Source organism: Mesoplodon mirus (genome assembly GCF_964341445.2).
Source record: "Mesoplodon mirus genome assembly, chromosome: 4".
Lineage (NCBI taxonomy): Eukaryota > Metazoa > Chordata > Mammalia > Artiodactyla > Ziphiidae > Mesoplodon > Mesoplodon mirus.
The window spans coordinates 48,756,271-48,782,004 of record NC_138979.1 but is presented as its reverse complement, the minus strand read 5'-3'; the positions used below and the strand labels follow the sequence as shown (position 1 = coordinate 48,782,004).

General features: G+C 39.4%; 1 protein-coding gene across 1 annotated transcript in view; it reads left to right on the top strand.

Annotated features, from left to right (window-relative positions):
* Positions 1–501: 501 nt before the first annotated feature.
* ALDH1A2 (aldehyde dehydrogenase 1 family member A2) overlaps positions 502–25,734 on the top strand; it is a 98,846-nt gene continuing 73,613 nt past the window's right edge. Inside the window, exon 1 of the mRNA XM_082618376.1 lies at positions 502–684. Within this exon, the coding sequence (XP_082474502.1) occupies positions 568–684 (117 nt within the window). The 5' untranslated portion in view covers positions 502–567. The remainder of the gene's footprint in view (positions 685–25,734) is intronic.

Genomic DNA, 25,734 nt, shown 5'->3' with positions numbered 1-25,734 from the left:
TCGCCCCATCCTCTGCCGCGCACCCTCAGCGCCCCAGTCTTCTCCCGCCGACACCGCGCCCCGCTCTCGGGGCCGCGTCAGCATCGGGCCGCTCGGGTCCGCCGCCAGCCCCCGCTCCGCTTCCGGGTCCACGACCCGCGCCCCATATCCGCCAAGGTGTGCCTTCCGCTGACACTGTCCCGGCCGGAGCGAGGCCAGTCCAGCCAGCTGAGCCCCGCGCGGCCGCGGCGCAGGTTTGCGCTCCCGCCGTCGAGGACTGCGGCGGCCGCGTGGGCGTGGGCCGGCCCCCGCGGCCAGGGGGGACAGGGGTACGGCAGGCGCACTTGACCGTGGGCCCGGAGCGTCCGAGCCGCGCTGCGCCGGCGGCGGGCTTTATGTAAATCGGGGCTGAGCCGGGGCGTCCTAGGTAGGATGGACCAGCCCCCCGCGCCTCGGCCCTCACGTCCAATAAGAAGAGCCCCAGCTTGACACCTGCCTATATACAGGCGAGCACGCCCCTGGCTCGCGGACCGAGCGCACAGCCCGCACAGCCCACGCCGCGGGCGAGCGAGACCTCGGCCCGCCTTCATGACTTCCAGTAAGATCGAGATGCCCGGTGAGGTGAAGGCCGACCCCGCCGCCCTCATGGCGTCCCTGCACCTCCTGCCGTCGCCCACGCCCAACCTCGAGATCAAGTATACCAAGGTAAGGCGCCGAGAGGGCCGGCCGTCCACGGAGACTTTCTAGAACCTTCCTTCCTCTCCATGGTCTGTTAGGGGGAGAGGGTGGCGTGACGGGGTCTGGGGCCCGGGTCTCACGGGCCAGCCTGCCGTCCCCGCGCAGCAGAGGGACAACACCCCATCCTCGGTGTTGGGGCTTCTGAAGTCCTGCCGGGATCTTGGGACGCGTCGGGGACTCGCCCCAGCCTGCTGCGCGGCGCTGAGGGTCGCCGTCAACGGCTCCTTCCCAAACCGCATTTGCCGCTGCCTTCTGGTCGGATTCTCAGCGTCCGGACTGCTGCGGGGAAGGCGTCGGCACCGCTTCCACTCCTCAAAGGGGTAAGAAGGGTTCCCCGCCAGGTCGGCCACGCAGCCTGGCCGTCTCTTCTCGGCCGTCCACCTTCAGGGGCCGCAGGGCTGCTGGCCGCGCTCGGGTCCTCGGCAGTCCGCACGGTGCGCTGCGAGCGGCTTTCGCGTAGGAGCGTCCGGCACGCCACGCTCTGGCCGCCTTTGCAGATTTCATGGAAACCTGGCTGCTGAGTACAGTAGATCCGATGTCAGCATTTCATTCGAATTCTGTAGGCAGTGGCAGTTTTCCTGGAAAACTTGAGAAGTCTTTAAATTCGTGCAAATTAACGGGTTCGCTTTTGAACTGAAAAAAAAATTACTTTTTATAATGAACTCTGACATCTCGGGTTCGCCAAGCAGGAATTTTTTTGTTGCACCACAACATAAAAAGGAAATGAGTTCGCTACCTTAATATAAATAGAATTTACTTCCCACAAATTCGACATGGAAAAAAATGCATTGATTATACACACGGTGGGGGGGGCGGTTATGTTATGGCATTGGGGTGGGAGAGAGAGAGAAATAGATGCGATTTAAAATAATGTTTCTTGGAGTTCCTTTTACAGTTGTCCTGTTTGATTTTCTATTCCTTTTAGTTGATTTCTACTACATACATCGCCCAATCAACTTAAACACATACTGCACACACACAATACGGTTAAAGTTGTTTTCCATCATGCTTATTACGAGATAAACTTAATTTTGTCCAGAAGTAAATAGTTTGGTTTTGGCTTAAGGGTTGAAAGTGAAATTTATAAAAAATCCATCAGAATATTGAAATTTTACCTGCTAAGTTTTAGGATAAAAATCAGGGTGACTTGTGTTTTGAATGCCAACTTAGATGGATTTAATGTACCTGTTAGCTTTTTAGATGGTGTGACAAATTTTTGAAAGCCATTTTAAGGAGAGGTCGTTAATGGTTACAGCCATTTAGGCGTTGTTTGCATAACAATGGTGCCAATGTGTGGCAATTCTCCGGGTTTAGGAACAAGCAGGGAAAGCATGCAGCAAAACAGTTTTGTTTTATGAGGGTCCCTAACCTCTTCACGCTCTCTTTAAAGGTCTTAGGATGCAAGAGCTATGCTGGAGAGAGGACTTCAGATTTGGGAGGGTTTGATTTTAGTCTTACTTTGGATTGGATTTTCCTCACAGCCCCTGAAAGGAGTTTTAGGTATCTAGGAATTTAATTTTGAAACTCTTCCAGTTCTCTTTTTCTCTGACAACCCTCGCTCTCTTTTTTTCTCTTGTTCTCCCCCAGTAGGAAAGACAACTGATTTATAGCTAATTGAAGCCTTTAATGTGGAGTCTTTTAGCTCAGGGGAGACTTTTATCCAGTATCCACTTTCCCACTTATTACAAAGAAAAACAATCAAAAATGAAATAATGGATTGTAACTTGATTCTTTAATTTGTGGGGAGGAGGCACCTTATTTTAGGCTTGGCAAACAACCCTCATAAACACTGAGTATTACTAATCTAAAGGCAAGCTCTTTTCACAAAACCTTGTAAAATCAGGTATCTGCGAACATTCCCAGCAGCTTTCCTCCTCAGCTCTTTAGTGAGACTTCTGAATTTTCTGAGACAAGCAGCATGGGCAAGCAGCATCTTTAACATGAAGAGCAGAAGCTGCTCTTTTGGTAGCCGAGGGTAATGGGTAATGATTTTTTTTTACTTAAAAGGAAAGTAAGATTAATGGAGAGTTTTTAAAAATTCACTTATGATCAGGAAATTATGTTAGTGAGTTTAAGCAGAAGAATGAACAAGGTACAGTACACAGTCCTTTAGAGCAGTGATACCACATTCATTAGGAATTTTTAAAAGGGTAATAGCTAAAATATTATTATGCTAGTGTGATTGTTGAATAACATGTAGGAACGAAATACAATATTTGTGTCAGAAAATGGTACAAGGCAAATATAGATGGATCCTTAATAATTTTTGTCTTGTTAAACAAAAACTCTTTAGTGAAGGCTATATAATGACAGGACTTTAAAATATGACTTGAGGACCAGTATAAAGTCACTACTTTTATGTAAGTGGTGATATTTTGAGTATTTCAAGTAGCATGCATTCAGAAAACTTTGCACTTGTGATGTTGTATTTTTCTGTATTTTTCACCATTTTCTTTCTTATAAAAGTATTTTACATTTTTTATAAAAGGGGAATAGGGGAGATCATAAGAAATAAAAATTACTGCTATTGTCCGTCCAGTGAAAATGCTCCAAAATTAAAGTTCAATCCCCAAGAGCGCTGTAAGGGCTGAACTCGTGATTTTGTATTGACTCTCGGGCAATTACATTTAGCTTTTCAAATAAGCCTTCCTCTCTGAAGTTCCAGCACCCATTTTGAACTGATCATCAATAGCAATACCACTTTTTGGAATATATCTATTTTTATTTTCCTAATACAGCAAGCTAGACCCCAAGTTTTAAAAGTGATAAGGAATATGTTTAAACAAAACAAAACAAAAACTGCAGACTGCGTTAGTCAAGAAAGACTGATAACTCCACCAACATCAAGTAGCGAGGGGACCACTTTGGGGCCGGGAGAATGTGCACTCTCTTCCTTGTATCCTAAGGAGACTGCTTAACAGCTAGCATAGGAGTGTTATTGTTTTTAGCTGTGCTTTTATGAATTAAAGATTTTCTGAGTTGTTCCTGTTTTATCAGTCTGGTTTTTAAATTTTTGTATATCTGAATATATTATAGGAGTACACACATTATAAAATCAAGGCTTGCTCTTTGCTGACTGCCCCTAACTGCAGGGGAGATCTCTTCCAGATTCCCAGAAGATCTTTGAAAATTTTCCGACTTTATCCCACCCCTACCTTCTCTATTGTCTCTATCATCTTTTCTGACTCTACTAGTCCCTCCTCCTTCCCCCCCCCCACTATACAGACATGCATTGTGCTGTCTCTCTGTTGATCACTTTTCAGTGAGAGTTTATGCCCATAACTAACACTAACATAAAGGGTTTTGTTTTCCTCTAGCATTTGATACTGTGAGGAGCTAAGACATAGGGAAGAAGGGGGTTATGGAGGGCTGACCCACTAAACTAGAAGAGAAAAAAATAAAAGGCAATTAACTGAAAATTAGAGCTAATGTGCATTGGGTAACTACTATTTATTATTTTATTTATTCATTTAACAACCTTTTATTGAACACCTACTGTTTCCCGGGATCAATTTCAATTCAGTTCAAAGGATTTTTAAGTGGCATCTTCCTAACAACAGTGCTTTTCGTTAAGCTGGTTGGGCTGAGGAAGCATGAGCCTCCTAGAAGCTTAAGGTCTTTTTAGAAAGATGGAATGCCAAATTTTGGTTACCAGTATGGCAATAATTCAGTTGATCAATGTAATAATAAGAATAATGATAATACTTATAATGCCACTTACATTGTGTATGGGACCTAATGGCTTACCTAGCACTTTCATATGTATCTTATTTGATCCTTGCAAAACCTTTTGAAGGAGACAAGAGTAGGAAGAAGTAGGAATAATTGATAAGGAAGACCTTGGCCTTGACTTATAAAAAATTGATAAGAGCTTTCCTCACCATACACTTTGCTTTTCCTAACAGTCACATACTTTTTTTTTGAGAGAAAGAGTTTTAAATCTTTATTTTTGTATATTGCTTCTGTTGCAAACATGGAGAGAATATGAACTGGTCTACTTATTTTAAGAAGGAGCTACGTTTTGTGACTTCTGATTCCCTGACTTTACATTACTATATTTGTTATTTCTATGAGTTAGTGGGGGGGGCGTTTATAGGTCTGAGGCAAGATTCTTGCCTATACCAGGGATTATTTCTTAAAAGATGGTACAGGTTTGGTTACTTCCAAAGCTCTAATCAAGATTGTCTGCTTGATCATTAGCTGTTAATCAAATTTCGCGTTTAATGGGGACCTCAGGTTTTCAAAACTATACTTTTTCATAATTAGACAGCTTTTTGATGTTTTTTTTTTTTTTTTTGCGGTACGTGGGCCTCTCACCGTTGTGGCCTCTCCCACTGCAGAGCACAGGCCCCGGACGCGCAGGCTCAGCGGCCATGGCTCACGGGCCCAGCCGCTCCGCGGCATGTGGGATCCTCCCGGACCGGGGCACGAACACGTGTCCCCCGCATCGGCAGGCGGACTCTCAAACACTGTGCCACCACGGAAGCCTGCTTTTTGATGTTTGTATCATCTCCATTTAACCCGGGAAAGCTAAACAACTTCATTGTAGGACTTGAATTAGATAACTTTTCGGGGGTCCTGCCTGATGCCTTCTACTATACAGGCAGGAATCATATGGAATCATCATTTGCTGAGGTGCTTTTGTCCTTTATTTCTATAAAATGAGGAATTATAGTTTCTCTATGTAAGGGTAGAAGATTCTCTGAGGAGCGTGTTCTGTGAGGTCTGATTTCCTTGCAGCTTGGCTTAAGAGAAGCCAGGCATGCATAAGTTCTCTGTTGCATTAGACGATGATTAGCGTGATGATCAAACCATGACCAAAATAAAAACATCTCAAATATCAACATAGTTCTGTCTCAAGTCTTTCTCAGTTGGATAATAAAATACAAATACTAATGTCTATTTTTATCTTTTCAGTTATCTTAATGACAGCTTGTAGGGGTCAGCAAACTACAGACTGTTTGATTTTGTAAATAAAGCTTTATTGTAACACAGCCACACCAATTCACTTACATATTGTTTGTAGCTGTTACTACAATGGCAGAGTCAGGTAGTTAAAACAGGACTGTATGACCCACATTTCAGAAAAAGTTTATAAGCCCTTGACTTACTTAGAAAAAAGAACGGCTCTGAATAAAAATAGGCCTTTGTTCAAATCTAGGTCAGATTTGTACTTATTAGCTATGTGCGCAGATAACATTTATTCACCACACAATGCCAAGTATGGTGCCAGATTCTGGAGATGCAATAGTAAGCAAGGTATGGACAGTGTCTCCTCTCAGGGAGTTTCTTCACTGAGTATCAATTTCTACATCTGTCAAAATTAAGGTAATAGTAGTACCTACCTTACATGATGATTATTGTCAGGACTAGGCGAGCAGGTGTGTGAAAGTAAGTGGCATATAATGATAATCAGCTAACGGCTAGATCCATTTCATTTTTGAGAAGTGATGAATACATTTGTTGTTTCAAATTAATGGATGCCCATTTTAAGAAAGATCAGAAATGTATGACCAATAAAGTTTTCTGAAACAGGCCATTGTTTACAATTTTAATTAAGTATAAGAGTTTAATATTCTGGGTAGCTGTGGAATCCTTATATGTTTACACTGGATTTTCATCAAATGGGATCCCTTGGAGATTTCCCTACCAAGGACTCTCTTTACTAAAAAGTTACTAAAATAATTTCCCAGCCAGTATTTTAATAATCAAATTAGATGTCTGACACTTGTGCCAAAATTCTGCATCCATATGCCTCAGTATACCCAGTTGGCTGGGCCTAAATGTCAGATGGCAGAGAGTCATTTCTGGTGTTTTAAGTAGTTTGAAGAAAGATCTTGCTAAGTCATTGGTGCAAAAATCTGGGAAGTATGGCAGCACAGGAGGACATTCTCAGAAGATACCTTTTGGAAATGGGAAGGTATCTTAGTTTATGAAATTTAAAATTGAAGAGTCTTTCAGTGGTTCTGATTGCCCCATCTGGGGGCACTTCACCCTCCAAAAAGTAAAAGCACCCATGTAGTGACTATTTTGAAAGTCCTCCTAGCATTTCTTTAATTTCTTTGTTTGCTGTGACAGGTAATTTCAAAGCCAGTCATTTCCCCTCAAACACCAAACCAATGCAGAGAAATGATTGCCATAGTGTCACCTTGGTTAATTTTTAATTGCCTTTTCAGACATGTCTTTGAGCTTTATTCCATTTTACCTTTCAGATATATGAGATAACCCAAATTGGGAATTTCTTATCTCAGGCATTTCTCTATTGCTAGTCTGTCTACTTGTAAGATGATGGAGTTATGTGTATATTGTTTCCCTTCAAATCTTAATGAGTTTATTTACAGTAAATCTCTGTTTTGTCACATGATTTGAAAACACTTCCAGCCTTTGAAAATTCCAACTGGAATAATAATTGAGCGCTTTCACCATCTAGACTTTTGCCGGGCTCTTAACAAAACTTCCCTGGGGCTAAACCTGGGGGTTTATTGACTTCTGTAGAATGTGGTTAAAAATTAGAATGTCTGTGAGTGAACATTCTAATTTGTATTATAGAAGGAATCTTTCCTTTTACTGCAGTTCAGCTCTGTTACCTCCAGAAGTAGATACCTGCTCTATTTCCTTTCCTTACTGCAATCTGACCTTTGGAGAGCCAAAGTAGCAGTTTCTTTATCCCTAGATCTCTGGAAAGAAAACCTATTGTCCAGTTGAAACTGGAAACACCTTATTTAGACAGAATTTAGGATATCATGGGTACCAAAACACTTTCCAATATTGATTATAAACTATAGGGGAAAAGTTCAAAATAATTAAAGATTATATTTTTATACGTGTTCTTATACATAATTTTAATTTGTCTAGCCTGTTTTCAGATTTCAAGTCCAGTGACTCTTAGGATATTTTGCCCTAGGTCATTTCTAGGGATTTCTAAGAGATAAAGCTGAGTCAGAAAATGGTATAAGATGTATAGCTCTTCCCTCAGTAAGGATGGAGCCTACCTCCAGATAAGTGGATCTACCAAAGTAGTGTGAATTTAGTAAACCCACTAACAGGCAGAAATCACCTATTTCCCTCCTCCTCCAACCCCCACCATTGACACACACCAAATATATGGATTGAGGTGTGTGTAATGATGGAGGGTTTAGGGTGAAGGAAGAGGGGAAATAAGAAGACCTTGCCTGGGAAGACAAAATGATGAAATGTCTCTACAGGTCTGCAGAGGATAGCTTCAAGTCTTATTTCCCCAGGTGTGAAAATTGGACTCTCTCACTGAATCCTTTTTGGGAGGAAATCAGGAAATAGTATGAGACTGATTGGTTGAACATGAAACCAGTGAATTCTGCCTTATCTATATTTTAGAGTCTGATAACCAGCATACCAATATAACTTGATTTTCACAGGGAAGGTTATCTAATTGTATTATCTCGGGGTTATTTTTATCTTTAACTGCAGTCAGAGCTACCCTTTTGCTCCCCTGAATTTATTTGCTTGTTTCTTCATCTGATGTTTATTAGAGCCTCTTGTGTACAAACCATTGTTAATCACTGTCTGGCACAAAAAGATACATAGATGTGTACCCTGTCCTGAAGAGGCTGGAGAGGATTCCTGTTTGGGTGTGGGATGAGAACATGCACACAGATAACTATGGTGCATGATAGAAGATGCTAAATTCTTGACATGAATGCAGTTAAAGCACCACGATGATTCAGAAGGTAGAGAGATGTTTCAGCTTCAGCACAGCAACAGCACATTGTATTGTTAGACATACTTGAGAGGAAATCAAATATTTCAGTCATGCAGCAGAGTATAGACAATATAACAAGCATGCATACATATACCCAGATTTGTTTGTTCTTAACTGTTTGCCCTATTTGCTTCTAATCTTTTTAAAGAAATACACTGACACTTCCCCTATGAACTTCTCCCATTCCCCTCTCTCCTCTCCTTCCTTTCTCAGAGGTATTTGGCATTTATCTTTCCCATTGGTATACATATTCATACATGTATATGCATTCATGGATGATATATGTTATTTATTTATTTTTTTTACTTAGTAAATATTTATTGAATTAATTCATGCTTTCTTATATTGTCCATGGAGGTTATTCTGCTGGATCCCATTAATAAATAAAATAACCATTTAAACAATTTGTACTTAATAATCACATATTTCCTGGCAAAATAATGAGTCCAGCAGCCAGGCAGTCTGGACTTCAAAACTGACTCTGTCACTTGCCTAACTGTGTAACTGTGGGCAAGCAAAAGTGTGCCTCACTTTTACTCTCTGTAAGATAAGGAAGGTGTTGTGAAGATTAAATGATTTAATACATGTAAAGCACTTGGAAAACTACCAGACGGTAATGCCTCAATAAGTTATTGTTATTATTACTACTAGTAGAACTATCAATATTATTATTCCAGAAATAAAACACTCTTTTAAAACAATACTAAATATGCTATATTACTCAGTTTTTTGTTTTTTTGTTTTTTTTAGAGTTTCTCTGTGGTTTTTTTTAACATCTTTATTGGAGTATAATTGCTTCACAATAGTGTGTTAGTTTCTGCTTTATAACAAAGTGAATCAGTTATACATACACATATACATATATCCCCATATCTCTTCCCTCTTGCGTCTCCCACCCTCCCTATCCCACCCCTCTAGGTGGTCACAAAGCACCGAGCTGATCTCCCTGTGCTATGCGGCTGCTTCCCACTAGCTATCTGTTTTACATTTGGTAGTGTATATATGTCCATGCCAGTCTCTCACTTTGTCACAGCTTACCCTTCCCCCTCCCCATATCCTCAGGTCCATTCTCTAGTAGGTCTGTGTCTTTATTCCCGTCTTAACCCTGGGTTCTTCATGACCTTTTTTTTTTTTCTTAGATTCCATGTATATGTATTAGCAATGATACATGTTATTGTCTCGCATGCTAAACCTTTTAATATAAATGGTACCATTTATATCTTGGCTAACTAATTCAGTACTATGCTTCATCCTGTTAGTTTAGAGAATTTAAATTATTCCTTAGCACCAGGCTGGAAAGTAGCATTACTTTGTTTTTTGTTAATATTTGAGCTCATTGTGTTTCAAACTCAAAGCTGGTGTTATACATTCACCTTTGTATTTGGATTTCGTAAGTTATTTGATATGTGCATGTGTGCCTCTAATTCTAAAGAACCTACCGAAGAATGAAATTCTCCAACCTTAAAACTGAATCTAGCCCTTCTGTGGATGTTACTTATGTAATACCTAACAGATGAACATATTCTCTGAAAGCCCTTGTTACTTGTTTGCACTACTACTAAAATGTGCAATTTTTGCCTTGTGTTATATTTTTCTGCATAATCTTCTACTCCTAAACTAGACTACTTTATAAACTTTCATTCATGTTGGTATTTTGGAAGCATCTAGTTCAGTGTCTTACAGTGTAAATGCTTAGGGCATATTTGTTGAATGAATACTTGTTATATTTTATCATTAATAGCTACTAATAGCAATGAATTATCTTTTTATTAATACTTAATTAATATATTATCCTTTCATTATATAATGCTACGGTTTCCAAAGTACTTTTCACATATGATTGCTTTTAATAATTGTGGCAGTCCTATTATGTGAATATTATATCAATATCCCCATTTTACAAGTGATACAATCAAGCATATTAAAGTTAATTAATTTTTCCAGGATCAATAGCTATAAGTGACAATTCCAAGACTCAAATAATCCTTTTCCTTCCCTCCTCATAACAATAAGAACAAGCACAAAAACCACAACAAAGACAAAAAAATTTGGATTATTAGCCTAAAGCTCTGCTAAATGTTTTACAGGATAATCCCAAACCCAGTTCTCTGACTACAAATCCCAACCTTAAGTCCAGTTGGTATTGTTATAGCTATCATTAGCAACAATTTCAACCTGACATAAAGATGAGAGTGTGTGTTCAAACAAAAAAAAAAGTTGATATAATCAACACTTTAGGTATGAATCACCTGGGTAGGTGTGATTCTTTAGGCTATGGGAAAGAACTGTATTTTTGGATTCTCACTGGTTGGGTAGTCACACATGGCCCTTAATAACACCTGCTTGTTTGTTTTTTCCGTCAAAAAGTGCTTTTCTTTGGTATGGTTATTCAGATTCACTTGGGAGTGAGGATTAATGAGACTGTTGAAAGCGAATATATTTCATAGGCTTTCAAATCTTCTTCTCTCCCCATAGGCCATCATTTTGTGTTATTTGACTATAAATTGTGTGGAAGAGGCACTTGCCAGAAAGAGTTGGGTGGATATGTTCTATCTTGCCTTTATGAGCAACCGTTTCTCACTGAGGCTTAACTACTGTTAGATCCATCTATTACATGTAACCTCAGCAGGGATGCAGAATAGAGAAACAGTGGTCTGCAGGAATTCATGCAATAACCAAACTTTAACAGAGTTTCAGTGACAGAGGGTGGTGGTGATTGGGATGCACAATTAATGTTTCATTGTAAATGGCTCAAAAATCCTGTCTAAAGAAACTACTGTCAAGTTATTGCCTTTAAGCCAGATTTTATAATCTCCAGATTTCTGTCTTCACTTTTAGAGAGACCACATTTCTCTTTCTCCTCTACTTCCCAGTCAAACATCCCTTCTTCTCACCTTTTCCATCTCCTTTTAAATTTTTACGCACTTGTGCTTCTCTTCTGCTTCCCTAAGTATTTCTCTCAGACAGGCCCTTGATGACCCTCATTCCTTGGTTAGACTCATTTACCTGTTTTCATAAAGTGGTTAGCTGTGCCTGGGAACCTTTGTAGTCAGCTCTTCCAGCTGTTGGCCGGAATGGTCCCTAGGGAGACCAGAAGCAATGAACCTGGAATAACCACATTTGACTTCTGTGAGCCCTCTTGAGAATGTAGTCATTACTTAATGGATTGAATTGGTGACATATACTATTCCAGATAACAGCCTAGGTTGCATTAAATTAACCTTCACAAATGGGTATTTATTGGGTACTCTTAAAAGACTACATGTGTTGGCTGTAATTGCTCTTCCATGTTTCTCCATGCTGATAGGTATTTGTACCGAGTGAAAAATTTCTCAGATTAAAGCCTGGGTGGTAGTTGTAGCCATTTAGTGATGTGTGTCATTGTGTTCAGCACACTGAGCATAAATCCTGTCTTGTAAACAGCAGGGAGACTAATGAGGTTTGCCCACATTCTGGTGTCATTACCAGGAATTCCAACAGGGAAAAAGAGAAGAAAGAAAGAAAAGAAGTTCTTTTCGGAGTGATTTTGGGAACTCCTGATGATCCCAATTAAGGAGAGAGATGATTGCTCAACATTAAGTATAGTCACGTATGTATAAATATGAGTACGTAAACTACATTTAGCTAAAACAGAAACCAAACATTCTGCTTTTATGAACACTGGCAAAGTCAGTGACTTAGTTCTACAGAGAGCTAATGAAGGGCTTATTTATGAGTGTCTTTAATTGTGAGGGTGTAGTGGGACGGCTATTGAAATAACGCAGCTGTTAACATGATAGCACACTTTTTGCTTTCTCAGAACTCCTTATCATTACAGCCAACTAAAATTTCACATTATTTTTTGTCTTACAATTTTTGGAGTGACTCTGCTGTTATTTTTAGAGTTACAAATGACTTCTGAACAAACCAACTGTCTTGTGAGAAATCTTTCAAATGTGTTTTTTTTAGGTTTATCTAATATCTTTATTATTACTGCTAAATAACTTGTGTGTTTGATAATGTCACATCAAGGGATTCAATTATTGCTTAATGCCTGGGCTACTTATCTTCCTGGATTCAAATTTTCATGAAAGCTGGTATCATCGCACCTTTGGCACAAAGTGTGGTCCGCACATTTTTGTGTTTGAATAAATGAGTAAGTGGATGAATACTAGAAAATAATATTGTCTGATCCATTTGCAGAGTTACTAATAGACAGAATGCTGGGACTAGAAAGTGAATTCCAGGGTAAAGTGTTTTGAAATAAATAGCTTTCTCTCTTTAAAGAAAGCGCATGCATATTCTCTCTCTGTCTCTCTCAAGGAAAACTCCCTTCCTCCACTCCCACTTACCCCTTCCTTTGAAATAGAAGCCCTCAAGGTACATTGTAGAGTAGTGAGCAAGGCAGTGGACTGTGCATTAGAAGACCTGTGTTCTGGTCCCAGCTCTGCCAGGGATGTATGCTCATTTAGCAGTTCCTTGTACATGTAGGCACACGATAAATAGTCACTGAATTAATGAATGAACAAATTGCTCGATCGCTTATTTAGTACTTCCTCATATGCTAGGCTCTCAGGATATGAAAATGCTTTGTGATATTGGGTGACTTACTTAAATTCCTTAGACATCACTTTTATTACTTATAAAGTGATAGGACAGAACGAGTTGCTTATTTACTAACCCACCTAGTACTTATAAAAAGGACTGGATTAGAAGAGTCATAAGATTTCTTTATCCCACCCTGACTCTGCAGAACTCTTTAACTTCCTGGGTCCCAACCTGGGATTATGAGATCAGAAGGACAATACCAAACTTGTTTGTATATCTAGTTACAGTCTTTCTGGGACCCAAAATTTTCACTCAGAACAGTGTTTTTTTGTTGTTGTTGTTGTTTTTTGTTTTTTTGTGGTATGTGGGCCTCTCACTGTTGTGGCCTCTCCCATTACGGAGCACAGGCTCCGGACGCACAGGCGCAGCGGCCATGGCTCACGGGCCCAGCCGCTCTGCGGCACGTGGGATCCTCCCAGACCGGGGCGTGAACCCACGTCCCCTGCATTGGCAGGCGGACTCTCAACCACTGCGCCACCAGGGAAGCCCCAGAACAGTGTTTTTTAAAAATATTTTCCCAAGGATGTCCTTATAATTACCAAAAAGTAGTCCACAGAAATCTCTGTTAATGATTCTCCTTATGTAAATGAGTGATTAGCAGTGTCATAAAGATCTACTGGAAATAAAAATTTTTGTGTTCACTGAACACTTAGAGTACTAGAAATTAGAGCAGTGACTCCCAAGAGAATTCCTCCTTTAAGTCTTAGGGAACATTGATTTTGATACTTGGTGATAGTGGTAGAAAGAAAAGGTTTGTTGGCACTTTTCCTCCAAACCATTTTGGCAGCTTCTTTGTCAACCTAAGCTCACGAAAACCACGGTGGGTCGGGTAAACTCTGTGGAGAGGGAACTTGTCAGAAGCTATGGCTTTTCACTTGAGTCTAATAGAGACTTAGCACTTTGCAGGTCAGTGCCACTGCTATTTGTCTCTGACCCAAGAGATCTGGAGTTCTTCACATCAAAACCACATCTTGCTGAGCAGAGATCAAACGTAGGAAGGTAAGGATTCTGCCAGTGATTTATCATGCCAAGGAGAGTGATCAGACCATATGGGGCTGCTGCAAATGAAGTTGACATTCCGGCAGTTTCTCTTATAAGTCTCACATGTAGTTATGGCTAGTTTTTCTTGTAGAGGAATTCCGGGTCAAGTGGCAGCTTTCAGTGGCATTTCTTAGCAAGCCTTACCCCCAACATGAGGTTTACTTCAAAATCATGTCCTAGCAAGATTTTTTCTTATGGTTTATGTAAATAGCAAAAAAGGATTTCTTAGCCAAATATTTGAAGGTTAATTTGAGCTTTTCATTTGATGTCTCCTTTTTCCCCTTTTCTGGGAAGGTAACTATTAAAAAACAAAAGAAAAAAGAAAAAGAAGAAAGAAAGAAAGAAAGGAAAAGAATAATTAAGGTGATTTGAGGTCTACAAAAAAACACTTTCTTCCTAAACATTAGATGTGACTTTAAGGTATTGAAATTGACTCTATAAGCTATGCTTAATTAGGCTCATTAGTTCATCACATTTTATTAACTTAGGGCTTTAGGAATAAATGACTACGAATATTACAATCCAATTCCTGGGGTAAGGAAGGTATCACATAGACCTTTCTGTATATTTGTAATGGCCAAGAGCAAAGAGGAAGGATTTAATTATTTAAGTACAAAATAGGTATAATTATGTTTGAAAGTATTTGCTAACATTTAAGTCAAGGACAAAAATTTTAATTTTAATTGAAAGAAAAAATTCAATAATCCCTCTGTTCTTTTAACTATTTATATCAACAGATACATGAAAATAGTTGTGCAACATAAAATTCAGCTTGTTGTTTGTTTACTGTCACAAGGAAATGTTTAGTCTCCTGTGGAGAAATCACTCATTTATTGGTTCAAAGGCCTCTTCAACCTTAGGATATGCACTAAGGAGTGTTTCAGCCCCTCTTTGCACAGGATATTTGCTTTGTAACATCAATGAAAGATGATATTGGCCTTTAAATGTAGTAGTTCATGACATTAACTTCTAATTCAACTGAAGATATCAGTTGTCCCTTTTGTGTTTTACTTTTTCTTAATGAGAAAAATTACTATAAATGGAATGCGCTTCGGTAGTTAGAACTGGGTCTCATCCAGTAGTCAAAATTCACTTGATTTCCTGAGGTGTCAGTATATCTGTTTATTAACTGGGAATTATTATTCTGACTGATGAAGTACTTCAAATCCGCAGGAAGTGAGTTTAAATATAGTAATAAAATGGACTTTCTCCCAGTTTTCATCCTTGGCATCCTTGGAGCGTGTACAACATCCACAAAAACCTGGTAGGGTTGCCAGGTAAAATATACGGTGCCTAGTTAAATTTGAATTTTAGGTAAATAATGAATACTTTTTAAATATAAGTATGCCCCATAATTTGCCAGTGATTTAGGACATACTTATTCTGAAATTCAATTAGTTGTTTTTCTGAAATTCATATTTAATTGGGCATCCTATATTCTTACTTGCTAAAACTGGCAACCCTAAACTGTTACACACATGGTTTGTGATTTTTATCTGTGACCAGCAAACAAACATCATTTTAATGGAAAATTAATTGGCAATAAAATCAAAGACCAAAGGAATCCTTTAAAATTATTGCACTTGAATAATGAAAAGGCGTGTCGTAGAAAGATTTTTTTTTAACCCTATCAGTACTAGTAAATAAATAGGGCAACTAGGCCCATTGTAAGACAGCTTAATCTCCTAAATGAATTGCCCCAACCTTTTAATTCAAAATCATACAAACAAAAACATTGAGATAAGCTGGGTGCTTTTTCAAATGGGGACCCCTGTGGCTTTGAAAATAAACACTTCAGTCTCCTCCCCCCCCACCAACACCCACACCCACACTCACTAGCCTTTCTGATGTCTTCCATTTGCAAATGAACAGGCTGAATTCTGAGAAAGAAGGCTAATTAAACCTAGGAAAGATAGGCAAAGGAACATTTGTTTCCAAGCAGAAGTCAAAAAGAAATCAAGTCACATTCTGCTTTCTCAGGACTGACAGGAGGGCCTTAAAGTCCTTCCTGAAGTTCTTTCTTCTCCAAGCATATTTCCCACACCACTGCTCAGGCCCTCTCAGGGCCAGGCTACAGTAGAGTGTTTGAACTGACCCGCATTAGTCTGTCTTCATGGCTGAATCAGGCAAGGGTTACAATCAGAAATTCTGAGAGACTAGTCAGAGTGTGGGATGACCTTCACCATCTTTACCTTCTTCTCCCATCCTTTTGCCCTGTGTCTCTCGTGGTTTGGCAAAGGGGTCTTACTGGCAATAGAGAGAGTAATAAATGGAACAAATAAACACAGAACAAGGAGTGTCTAGCTTTTTAAGAGCACTAATAAATTGCCTTGAATTGATGGTTTACATTCAGAATCAGAATCAATTAAGAGTTTGAGTGCACACTATACCAGACTTTTCAGTAATCCAATACTTTAATCCTTACAACCACCGGATGAGGTGATTTTCTTATTTTAGAGTTGAGAAAATTGAGCCACAGAAAGATTAAATGACACACCTAAGTCACACCATTTAGTAATCTTTATACATGTAGAAATTTGATCCGTAAAGAAATAGTTTGAGAGCAATGGGGAGGCAGAATTTGATCTTAGGACACCTAAGAAGACCAAAAAGACCTCCATGATATTCAACATAGGTGCTAGTCAAACCTGGTGATATGACTGAGGCTGGGAAAGTCAGACAGTTTAGGTCTGTGGTAGAGATACCTGCCATAACCCTTGGGATCCTGAATCACTAGGTCTGCTCTAATCTGTGTCACAGGTTCTTGGAATTACCCCCAGAGCCCTTTAATCTGAGTAATCCTAGCTGCCTCATTCTGGGAAAGAAGGCAGCCCCCTACCCCCCATACTTTGCCTCCTAGTTCATTTGGATGGAGCCTCGTCGTCCCCTGAAGGCTGGCCAAACTGAACTGTCCTCTGGGGGACGTGACTAATGATCTTTTGTCTCTGTACTCTCATCAGTGTCCTTTCACTTTCAGAAACAGACCTTGAGGTTAGATGGATATGTGAGAAGCTGGGTGGATCTTGGCTACCTAACTGCTAATATCCTAACTTATTTCTGTTTACAGCGTTAACACAATTTGTGTAATCATGGCATGTTAGTGTAATATGATGGGCATACAGCATTTATTTTAAAATAGTCTGGCACAATCAATTTAGATTAATATTTTAAAGCTATTTTAAAATGTCGCCTCCAGTTTCTCATTTCTTTGACTTTGTGCTATTTACATACTTTCAAAGTCTAGTTTGCAGTCTTTTCTGTTGAAGACTTTTCCTTTCTCCTGCCTTTCAGCCTGAGACTCAGGATTAGTGGGATTCAAGGCATACAATATTGAGTCTATTATTTAAAACTGTTAATTGATTAAAATTAAGATTGATAAACTAGTCCTTGTCAAAGCAGGCTTTGTAAAACCATGCTTTTTGCCAGGAAACAATTACACCTATTGAACAAAGGCCATGTCTCGATAATATCAAAACATTGACTTTAAAGTGAAAAATGCAATCAATCATCTAGGTGTTTTCCTATACAATGCCATTTGGGTGTTTTTTCACTTTTTAGCCAGATGTTTTGGCGTGAAGCAAAGCGAAGAATGGAAGGCAACAGAACCACTTTTGCTCTCACTACCTAGATATTTCAGTAGGAAGCTTCTCTCACCCCATAAGTGATCTGGACATTTGCTTCTTTGTTTTATTTTATATAGGTGGCCTCTTAATTAGAAGTAAAATAAGGCGGGGATTTTTGTTCATTAAAGTTAAAAATGCCTTTATTGCCTTTGATTATAATATTTAAAGCCTACCAGCTTTGCACCATAGCATACTGAGGTGATCATCAATATAATTTTTATAACAGTAGAAATTTAATTTTATATATTTAAATGATAGTGCTGTCTGTACTTTGTTGTCTGTAAATCTCTTTAAAGTACATCAGCAGAAACAATGGAACGGTCATGTAAAAGGAGATAACTAACATATGACAAGTCCTCAAACTACTTCTTTCCACTCTTAATTAAAAGTAATTGAACTTTTTCCTATAAATAGATCAGTCTGGTTATTGATTTGCTGTCTGGTACTCCCCTTTGATGAACCAAAAGCAGTTTAGCGGCAAGCAGAGTAAAATTCAACTCTCCAAGGCATAATCTACTGCAGGATTTAATACAAATCATTTGAAGCATTTACTATTAAAAAAACAAAACATTTTATTACAGAAATAAAACATGGCAGCTTTATGTCAAAGATTCATTGAGGATAGGAAGTTATTTACACCTAACTCCTATTAATGCCTGCTGCTTTGAGAACTCCTCGGGGGTTTAGATTCTCCAATTAGAAAATTCATGGCAGCCTCTCTGTATTGTCATAGCCACTTTGCTGTGGGCTGGAAGTGTGGTAAGCCTGATTTGTCCTTGACTGTCTTCCTGCTGCAGAAGTGGCCAAGTGATGTGGCTTGGCTTGCATGGGTAAGCTTCACTGTTTTGAATCTTTATCCAAGTAACTGCTGAGATTTATAAAACAAATTAAAGCAATTTTTAGAAGAATCAAATTCCTGTTGACAGCCAGTCTGAATTCCTTATCCCACCTTTGCTTCTTTCCCCAGTAACATGATTTATTAAATCTTTTGAAAACTGTCTGCACGTTAAGTGCTGTGTTAGAATGTGGGGGGAATCCAAATGATGCCGGGAGACCTTTCTTCAAGGAACTTAGAAAAGGCAGGAACTTCCATTTTAGCCAGCTAAGCCTTACGCACATTCACATTTTATCTCACCTAATTGTACAGTAGCCCCTCAAGGAACAGGCCTTATTTCTGCTTTTATGGAAAAGGAAACAAAGCTCAAAGAGTTTCAAAATCTATTTTAGATGGCTCAGGATTATTACACAAGTGGTAAAAGGCAGACTGATTTTAAATGGAGATCTTTCAACTCTAGTACTTCCATTCTAGTTTGTTCTATAAGGAAGATAAAGAAGTACATGCAAGATTAATCACCTCGGTGCTCAATGAATTCCCTACTTTGTTTTACATACATAGACATGACCCTCATGACATCTTACCATTACTGTTGAATAATTAAGCAACTTCAGTCTCTCTAGTTGTCTTGGGGAGAACAGACTTGCATGTTACTTTGTTATCCTGGTGGTGTGTTTTGAAAAAAATTGTATAAACCAACCTAGTCATCTTGAATTGGCTTTCAAAAAGCCTGCCTTTATCATCTTTACTGTTTAATGCCAGGGACACAACCATATATTTCATTCATACTTCAGGCCACCTCTCTTGGATGCTATGAGATGTCCGTTCCTTTCAGGTCCGGGAAGGGACACTTCTGTTTGGCAGAAGGCATGTGGAGTATTGTCCTTGTTAGAGGTCTTAAAAGCATTCCACCAGGAAGGGAATAAAATTTGTGAGATGGGGAAATAGATGACATTTCCTGACCAGGTTCTCCGAATTCTAGGATGCTATGAAGTAATTACAGAAGGAAATTGTACTTACAGGTTTTTTATAAATGCCTGTGTGGTATGTCCCTAATTAAACTGTCATTATGAATTTTAATTTTAATTCCCTTAGCTGGGTGAGGTAACTGAGAGCCAGGTAGCTGTGATCGTTTCATAAAGACTGCATTTGATGCCTGTTTTGATAACTAGGTTCTTCAGAGAAAGGAACATATGAAAAAGGAAGCACTTTGATGCAGTGAATTTGTAACCAGCTCCTAAATCAGGCAAGGTTGGCCATTCCCTTTTTCTTCTGCGCATCCAAAACCAACCCTTCAGTGGAAGGTCGTTAGGATAGGGATTGGTTTTGAAGTCCCCTTCCTGGACCCTCAAATATAGCCCTGTGGTTGTAAGAGCACAAAACTTCTTTTTAATAAGCCTAGGAAAATAATTTTCTCCCTGAGGATCACAATATTGTGGCTGCTGTCCTCTGGCAGAAGTTCCTTTGCTTCTGCATGTGAGGAGAATGCAGAAAATGTCCCAGGACCTCACCTCTGAGTGGAATCCACTAGGAATGTAAATCACCACTGTTTCCATAACACATTTTGCCTTCAAGAAAGAAAATGAAAAAGTATTTTGCTGTCACCCATGTTGATTGTGCTGAAGGAAAAAAGGACTCAAACAGAATTCCTTGTGCTGAATAATTTTAAAGAGACATTGTGAAAGAGGTGCTCATATTTCCTGGTCGACCATCAAATCTTCTTTCTAAAGAAACATCAACAAAATTTAAATTTAGAAAAAGCCCTGGGATGGGAATCAGGATATTGGGTTGCAGTCCCTATTCAGCCACTAATGGGCTGTATGACCATGGGCAAGTCATTGGACTTCTTTTGACAAGTTTATTTATATAACACTTTCCTTCTGCATAGGTTGTATCTAAAGCCCTTTCCAGCTCTTTGAATCTATCTCTTCTTGATTAAAGCAGCCTTTACTATATTTAGACCAAGAAAAAAGATATTCATTCATTAGTGCATTTAAAAATAGGACTTTAATAAGGCTTAGCTGTTAAAGTATGAGCTTGGCATGCTGCATAGTTTCACAATAAGAAACTAAAACCAATTTTGGGGGAGGTGAGCTGTTTCCAGTTGTTCTTGGTGATCACTTTGCCTAAGTTTAAACATGTTTGTTCTAGGACTTTTTTCCACCTAAATTTCACTTTTTTCAAATGGTATATTTCTAGCACATTAGTTGCATGTTCAAGTAGAAGACATCATTGGAAAAGGAGGTGGTAACTCTTGAACCTGGAGGATGGAGTAGGCTATGGGCATGAAGATATATGATTCAAGTAGTTATGAAACATCAACCTGCACTTAGAAAAGGAACAATACAAATCTACAGTGTCACAGAACCTCTGATAAACTCTCTTATTGAGCGCCCACTGGTGGTCACATGTGTTCTATACCCAGTACCTCAGACAGGCAGAGTATTAGAACTAGGAAGTCCTTAGAGATGGCGTCTTCCATTCAATTGGTAGTAGCTTTCTAATGTGTCATGTTGAAAAGTATTCAAGAGTTTAACTGGAAAGTGTCATGATCAATTATCAATGTCTGTCAAGGGACTGGACGGAAGATTTGTATCACAGGTGCCATCGATGAGCCTGTCTTCAGTTGCCAAGTCTGGTATTGTCATAGATGAAAGAGGGACGGTGGGAGACTTGCCGAACATTTAGTGTGAAACCAAGACGGGAACACAAGCACTTCACCTCCTCCTCCTCCTTTCGCTGTGGAAGAAAATAGAACTGTTAAAGTGGTATCCTCTTATAAATGAACCCCCAAGCATAATCAGCCTAAATAATGAACTATAAAATGGCCAAACTACATAATTGGTAGTGGTCAAAGGAGGACCACTGCCATGCCCCAGTTCCTTTACATAGCTGAGCTTCCACTTCCTCGCCTATGACATGGAAATGATGACAGTGCCTACCTCATGTGGTAATTTTGAGGATTAAATGAGTTAATACATGTAAAGTATCTGGAACAGTGCCTGGAACGTAGTAAGCACTCACATGTTAACTTTCATCATTATTCTCTTGATCTATTTGGTTTTCAATTCTGACTTTATAGTAAATTTCTTAATTATGTTCTTTCTACTGCCTTTGGCCTAACTGAACACAGATCTTTAACTTACTGTTATAGTTCAGCAGAGAAGAGGGTGGGGGGAACCAGTAATGTTAAGAGGAATGAAAAAGCTCTATACTTAACTTCGGGAGACCTAGGTTCAAATTTTTGCCCTGTAAGTTATTTGCAGTATAAATTTGGACTTGTAACATAAATCTTAGTTTACTCATCTGGAAGGAAAATACCTACATCACAGATTTGTTATATAGATTAAGTGAAATAGTGAAAATGCTCAGTAAATGGTGGGTACCTAATAATGTTAATAATCAGAATTATTTTTTGAGTGTGTATTATCCATATACTTGGGGTTAAAACAAATTTGGTCTTCATGGTATAGTTGGGCCTGTGTAGGTGTGCTCTGTTAGCACAGCTCTTGGAGAAGGACTTATCAAACAATTGTGTTTTTTCAACTGTGGGTTCAGAGATCTGGTGCTTTCTTTGATGAAGCCCAAGTCCTCTCCTCAGAAGGATGTTCTCTTGGCTTCTATCAGGCAGGTGTGGTTCTTTGGTTGGATTTCTCCGAGGCACACAAATTACTTGTCTAGTGTTTTATAAAATTAGAATATAAAATCTATTATCCTTAAAACATATTCATAGTAGGTATTCAGTAATTCTGTTGAATGTTGTCACCACATCATACCATTGGAGCTGTTCCTGTGTTGGTCTTCCCCCACTGCAGTGCTGAACAGTTATTTCAAGGGCAGGGGCTGACTCTATTTATTTCTGTATCCCCAGTGCCTAGCATAGTGCCTACCATAGAGTGATTGTGAATAACAGAAAAATTAATAACTTTAAGGGAGACAGGACAAAGACACTCCCCTTCACACATGACTGTCCTTTTTCTTCTTTTCCCTCTCTTTTCAGCTCCTCCCTTCCTCCCAATAACTAGTGTCATGAGTCATTTACTAGCCTTAATTCACCTTTTTAGAAGATAATATTTCTTTCACTTCCCCTTTTCACAAAAATGAAAGGTGACATGTCTTCATATAAAGAAATGGCCTCGGCCAATTCTGGAAAAACTATTGTGGTTAATCAGTTACTTTTAATTTAAATATATATGTTTAATGCTGTATTACATTGTAAACTCCCAGGCTGATTTATGGTCTCAGTCTGCCTTAATTAACATCGATTCTAGGGGAATAGTAAATGGGAATGGCCTTCACAATTGAGACTGAACAATGAACTCTCTGGGTGTTGTCCAATTTGTAACATGATTTACATGGAAGCCAGCCCTTCCTTTCCTGGGGTTATCCCTTTTTCATCTAGTGTTTAGGACGGGTTATATATAATCCATAGATAGGAACATTTGCTGTCAAATACTTTTGCTGATTTAGAGCTAGGCCACAAAATGGTCACTATTAATAAAGAAGGAGAAAAAAACCTAATCTGAGGCTTTGCAGGGATTCCAGGTTCTTGCTATGTGTCATCGCTTGTCCAGTCTGTGGCATTTTTATGAAGTGGCCATAATGAAAGTCAGATTAAACGCACAGGATATATACATTTAATCAACAGCCATTGGAGTCTGTGGTGCTGGAACAGTTATAAGAGCCCCATGAATGCAAATTTATTGCAAAAGAATCCAAGGGGTGGGGAATGAATGTCTGCTGAATGGTACTACCTGACACGGGACACCAAAAAACTTTCCAGAGTGAGTGATTTAAGTGTAAGGTTTGGCTTGTAAAGCTGCCAGCTGCTTGGTTTCAAAACTTGAAACATTTCCAAAACATTGGATGAGGCACTTTATATGTGCACTAGAGTAAATACTCTGGTTTTACTGCCAATTTAAATGTGCTCAGTTTACAGTAATGAGCTTGTATAGGCATTACCTTGTTTATAGAAAGTGGAACAGGAAGAAATGAACATTAACCATTACCAGTAGCAATTCCCGTTGCCTCTGCCATATCACTGATGGCAAGCAAAGTTTCTTCCAATTTGAGAATATGTCACAACTGACATTAGTGTGTACTTGGCTTTAATGCCATGTTGCTTCAACATGTAACAGAGTAACAAATGCTGTAATTCACTGTGGCTCTGATAAGGCTGCTCAGACCAGTTGACTGTTGTCTTACTATTTTTCCTAAAACAGATACGAAAAGCATTCCCAGATATGGGAATCATGGGACAGTAGAGTAGGTAGGTACCCTGATTATACACAATTGAGTTTATTTTAGCCAGGTCTGTTTTCTACAAGCAAATCAGTAATGTGAATCATTTATTTTCTTCTAAAAAATTATTTGGATGTGTTTTGGTGCTCTACATGGAAACATTGGCCTTTGTCTTTTGGGATGACTGGCACAGGAACCCCTTTAGCCCTCTCGTACTCTTGAGGTCATATACTGGAGACAGACAGATATATTTAGCCTGAAAGACATAATTTGCCCAGCCTGGAAAAGAAAGAAAATATAGAAATCTAAGGAGATATTAGTGAGCACAATGCCTAGAAGGGAGTAGGCACTCAATACAAATTGTTGAAGGAGATAAGAAAAGAGGGAAGAAGGGAAGAGAGGGTGTTTAATAGGAAGAGACCATGGAAACCCATATTTTAAGAGACATATCCTCATGAGTTCAGCTGTGTTTAGAATCGACTTTTTTTTTTTTTTTCTTTTTTTTTTTTTTTGTGGTATGCGGGCCTCTCACTGTTGTGGCCTCTCCCATTGCGGAGCACAGGCTCCGGATGTGCAGGCTCACCGGCCATGGCTCACGGGCCCAGCTGCTCCGCGGCATGTGGGATCCTCCCGGACTGGGGCACGAACCCGTGTCCCCTGCATTGGCAGGCGGACTCTCAACCACTGCGCCACCAGGGAAGCCCCTAGAATCGACTTTTTAAAACAAAAAAGTCCCTGCTGATTGCCAGGGACTCCTTGTCTTTATTTCTGCGTTTCTTTGCGTGGCTTCTGAGAACCTTTTGGCCCAAGTACACATACTTATGAATATCTGGATTATGCTGCTGAAGGAATACCACACTTCCCCTACAGTATAACTCCTTTTCCATGGCGTGGGATACTGGCAAAGTGCAGACACTGACCAGAACCGCTAGCACAGTATATGTCTGCAAACAGTAGGATCCTGATGATGCAAGTATATGGCGATAAAATTGATCTTATGACACAGACTATGCATGTTTTCTAGCTGGTCTTGCTTTAAATGCTTTTTCTAACAGTATTTTCACGGTACAAAAAGAAAAGAAAGCTGGTCATTCAGCACTGAATAGTTAAAAATATTGAATACCTGAACTTTCATGACAGATGAGCTCCACCTCTATCTGTTTTCCCTGTCATACCCTCTCCCTTTCCCTCCATCCCCACCTCCCTTCATCCTTGGTTCCCTTCTCAGTTCATTGTTTCTCAGTATGAAATCAATAAGGCTTATTTTTCTTAGTCTCTTCTATTGAAACAGAACTGTATTTTTAAAAATAAATATGTTTTCTAACACTATTTTTCAATATTCATTTCCTTATCTTTTAAAAGTCTCCTTGTCTCCTCTACAGTATTTTTCACTCCTTTAATTGCTGCTATTAAATGTGATTAGTTTATATTTTAAAAATTCTTCTCTCTTTTCTCGTGTCTTCCTTCTTTACATGACTCTGTTTGACTGGGTTTATGTTTTTCTGACCTATTTACTCTGACTGTGAGTTTTCATGGCTTTTTTGGCCCTGCTTTCCTGAAGGTACCCTGCTCACTCTGAAGACAGTGCTGTGGTAGAGGCCAGTACTGAGAGTGCTGGGACCCTCAGCCACTGGAGTTACTTGTAGCGTCCGGGGACTTTTAGGTGGGAAGGAGAGTAGCTACACTTGTATTTCTTTCTTCTCTGTCACACATCTTCAACCCGGGTATCAGATAATCTTTGAGAGGAGCTGAAGTCAAGGAGGAGGGACTGATGAGGCCAGCTGAATAATTTTATTAGGGATAGAGTTTCTTTCTTCTACCTTATCCGTTCCCTACCCCAGGTCATACTCCCTCATTATTTCTTGTTTCCCTGAAGTGTTCTTCTAACATGTCAGCCCACACCAATATCTCCCTTCTCTGAAGCAAACTCCTGCAGTGCTTATCTCTACCAT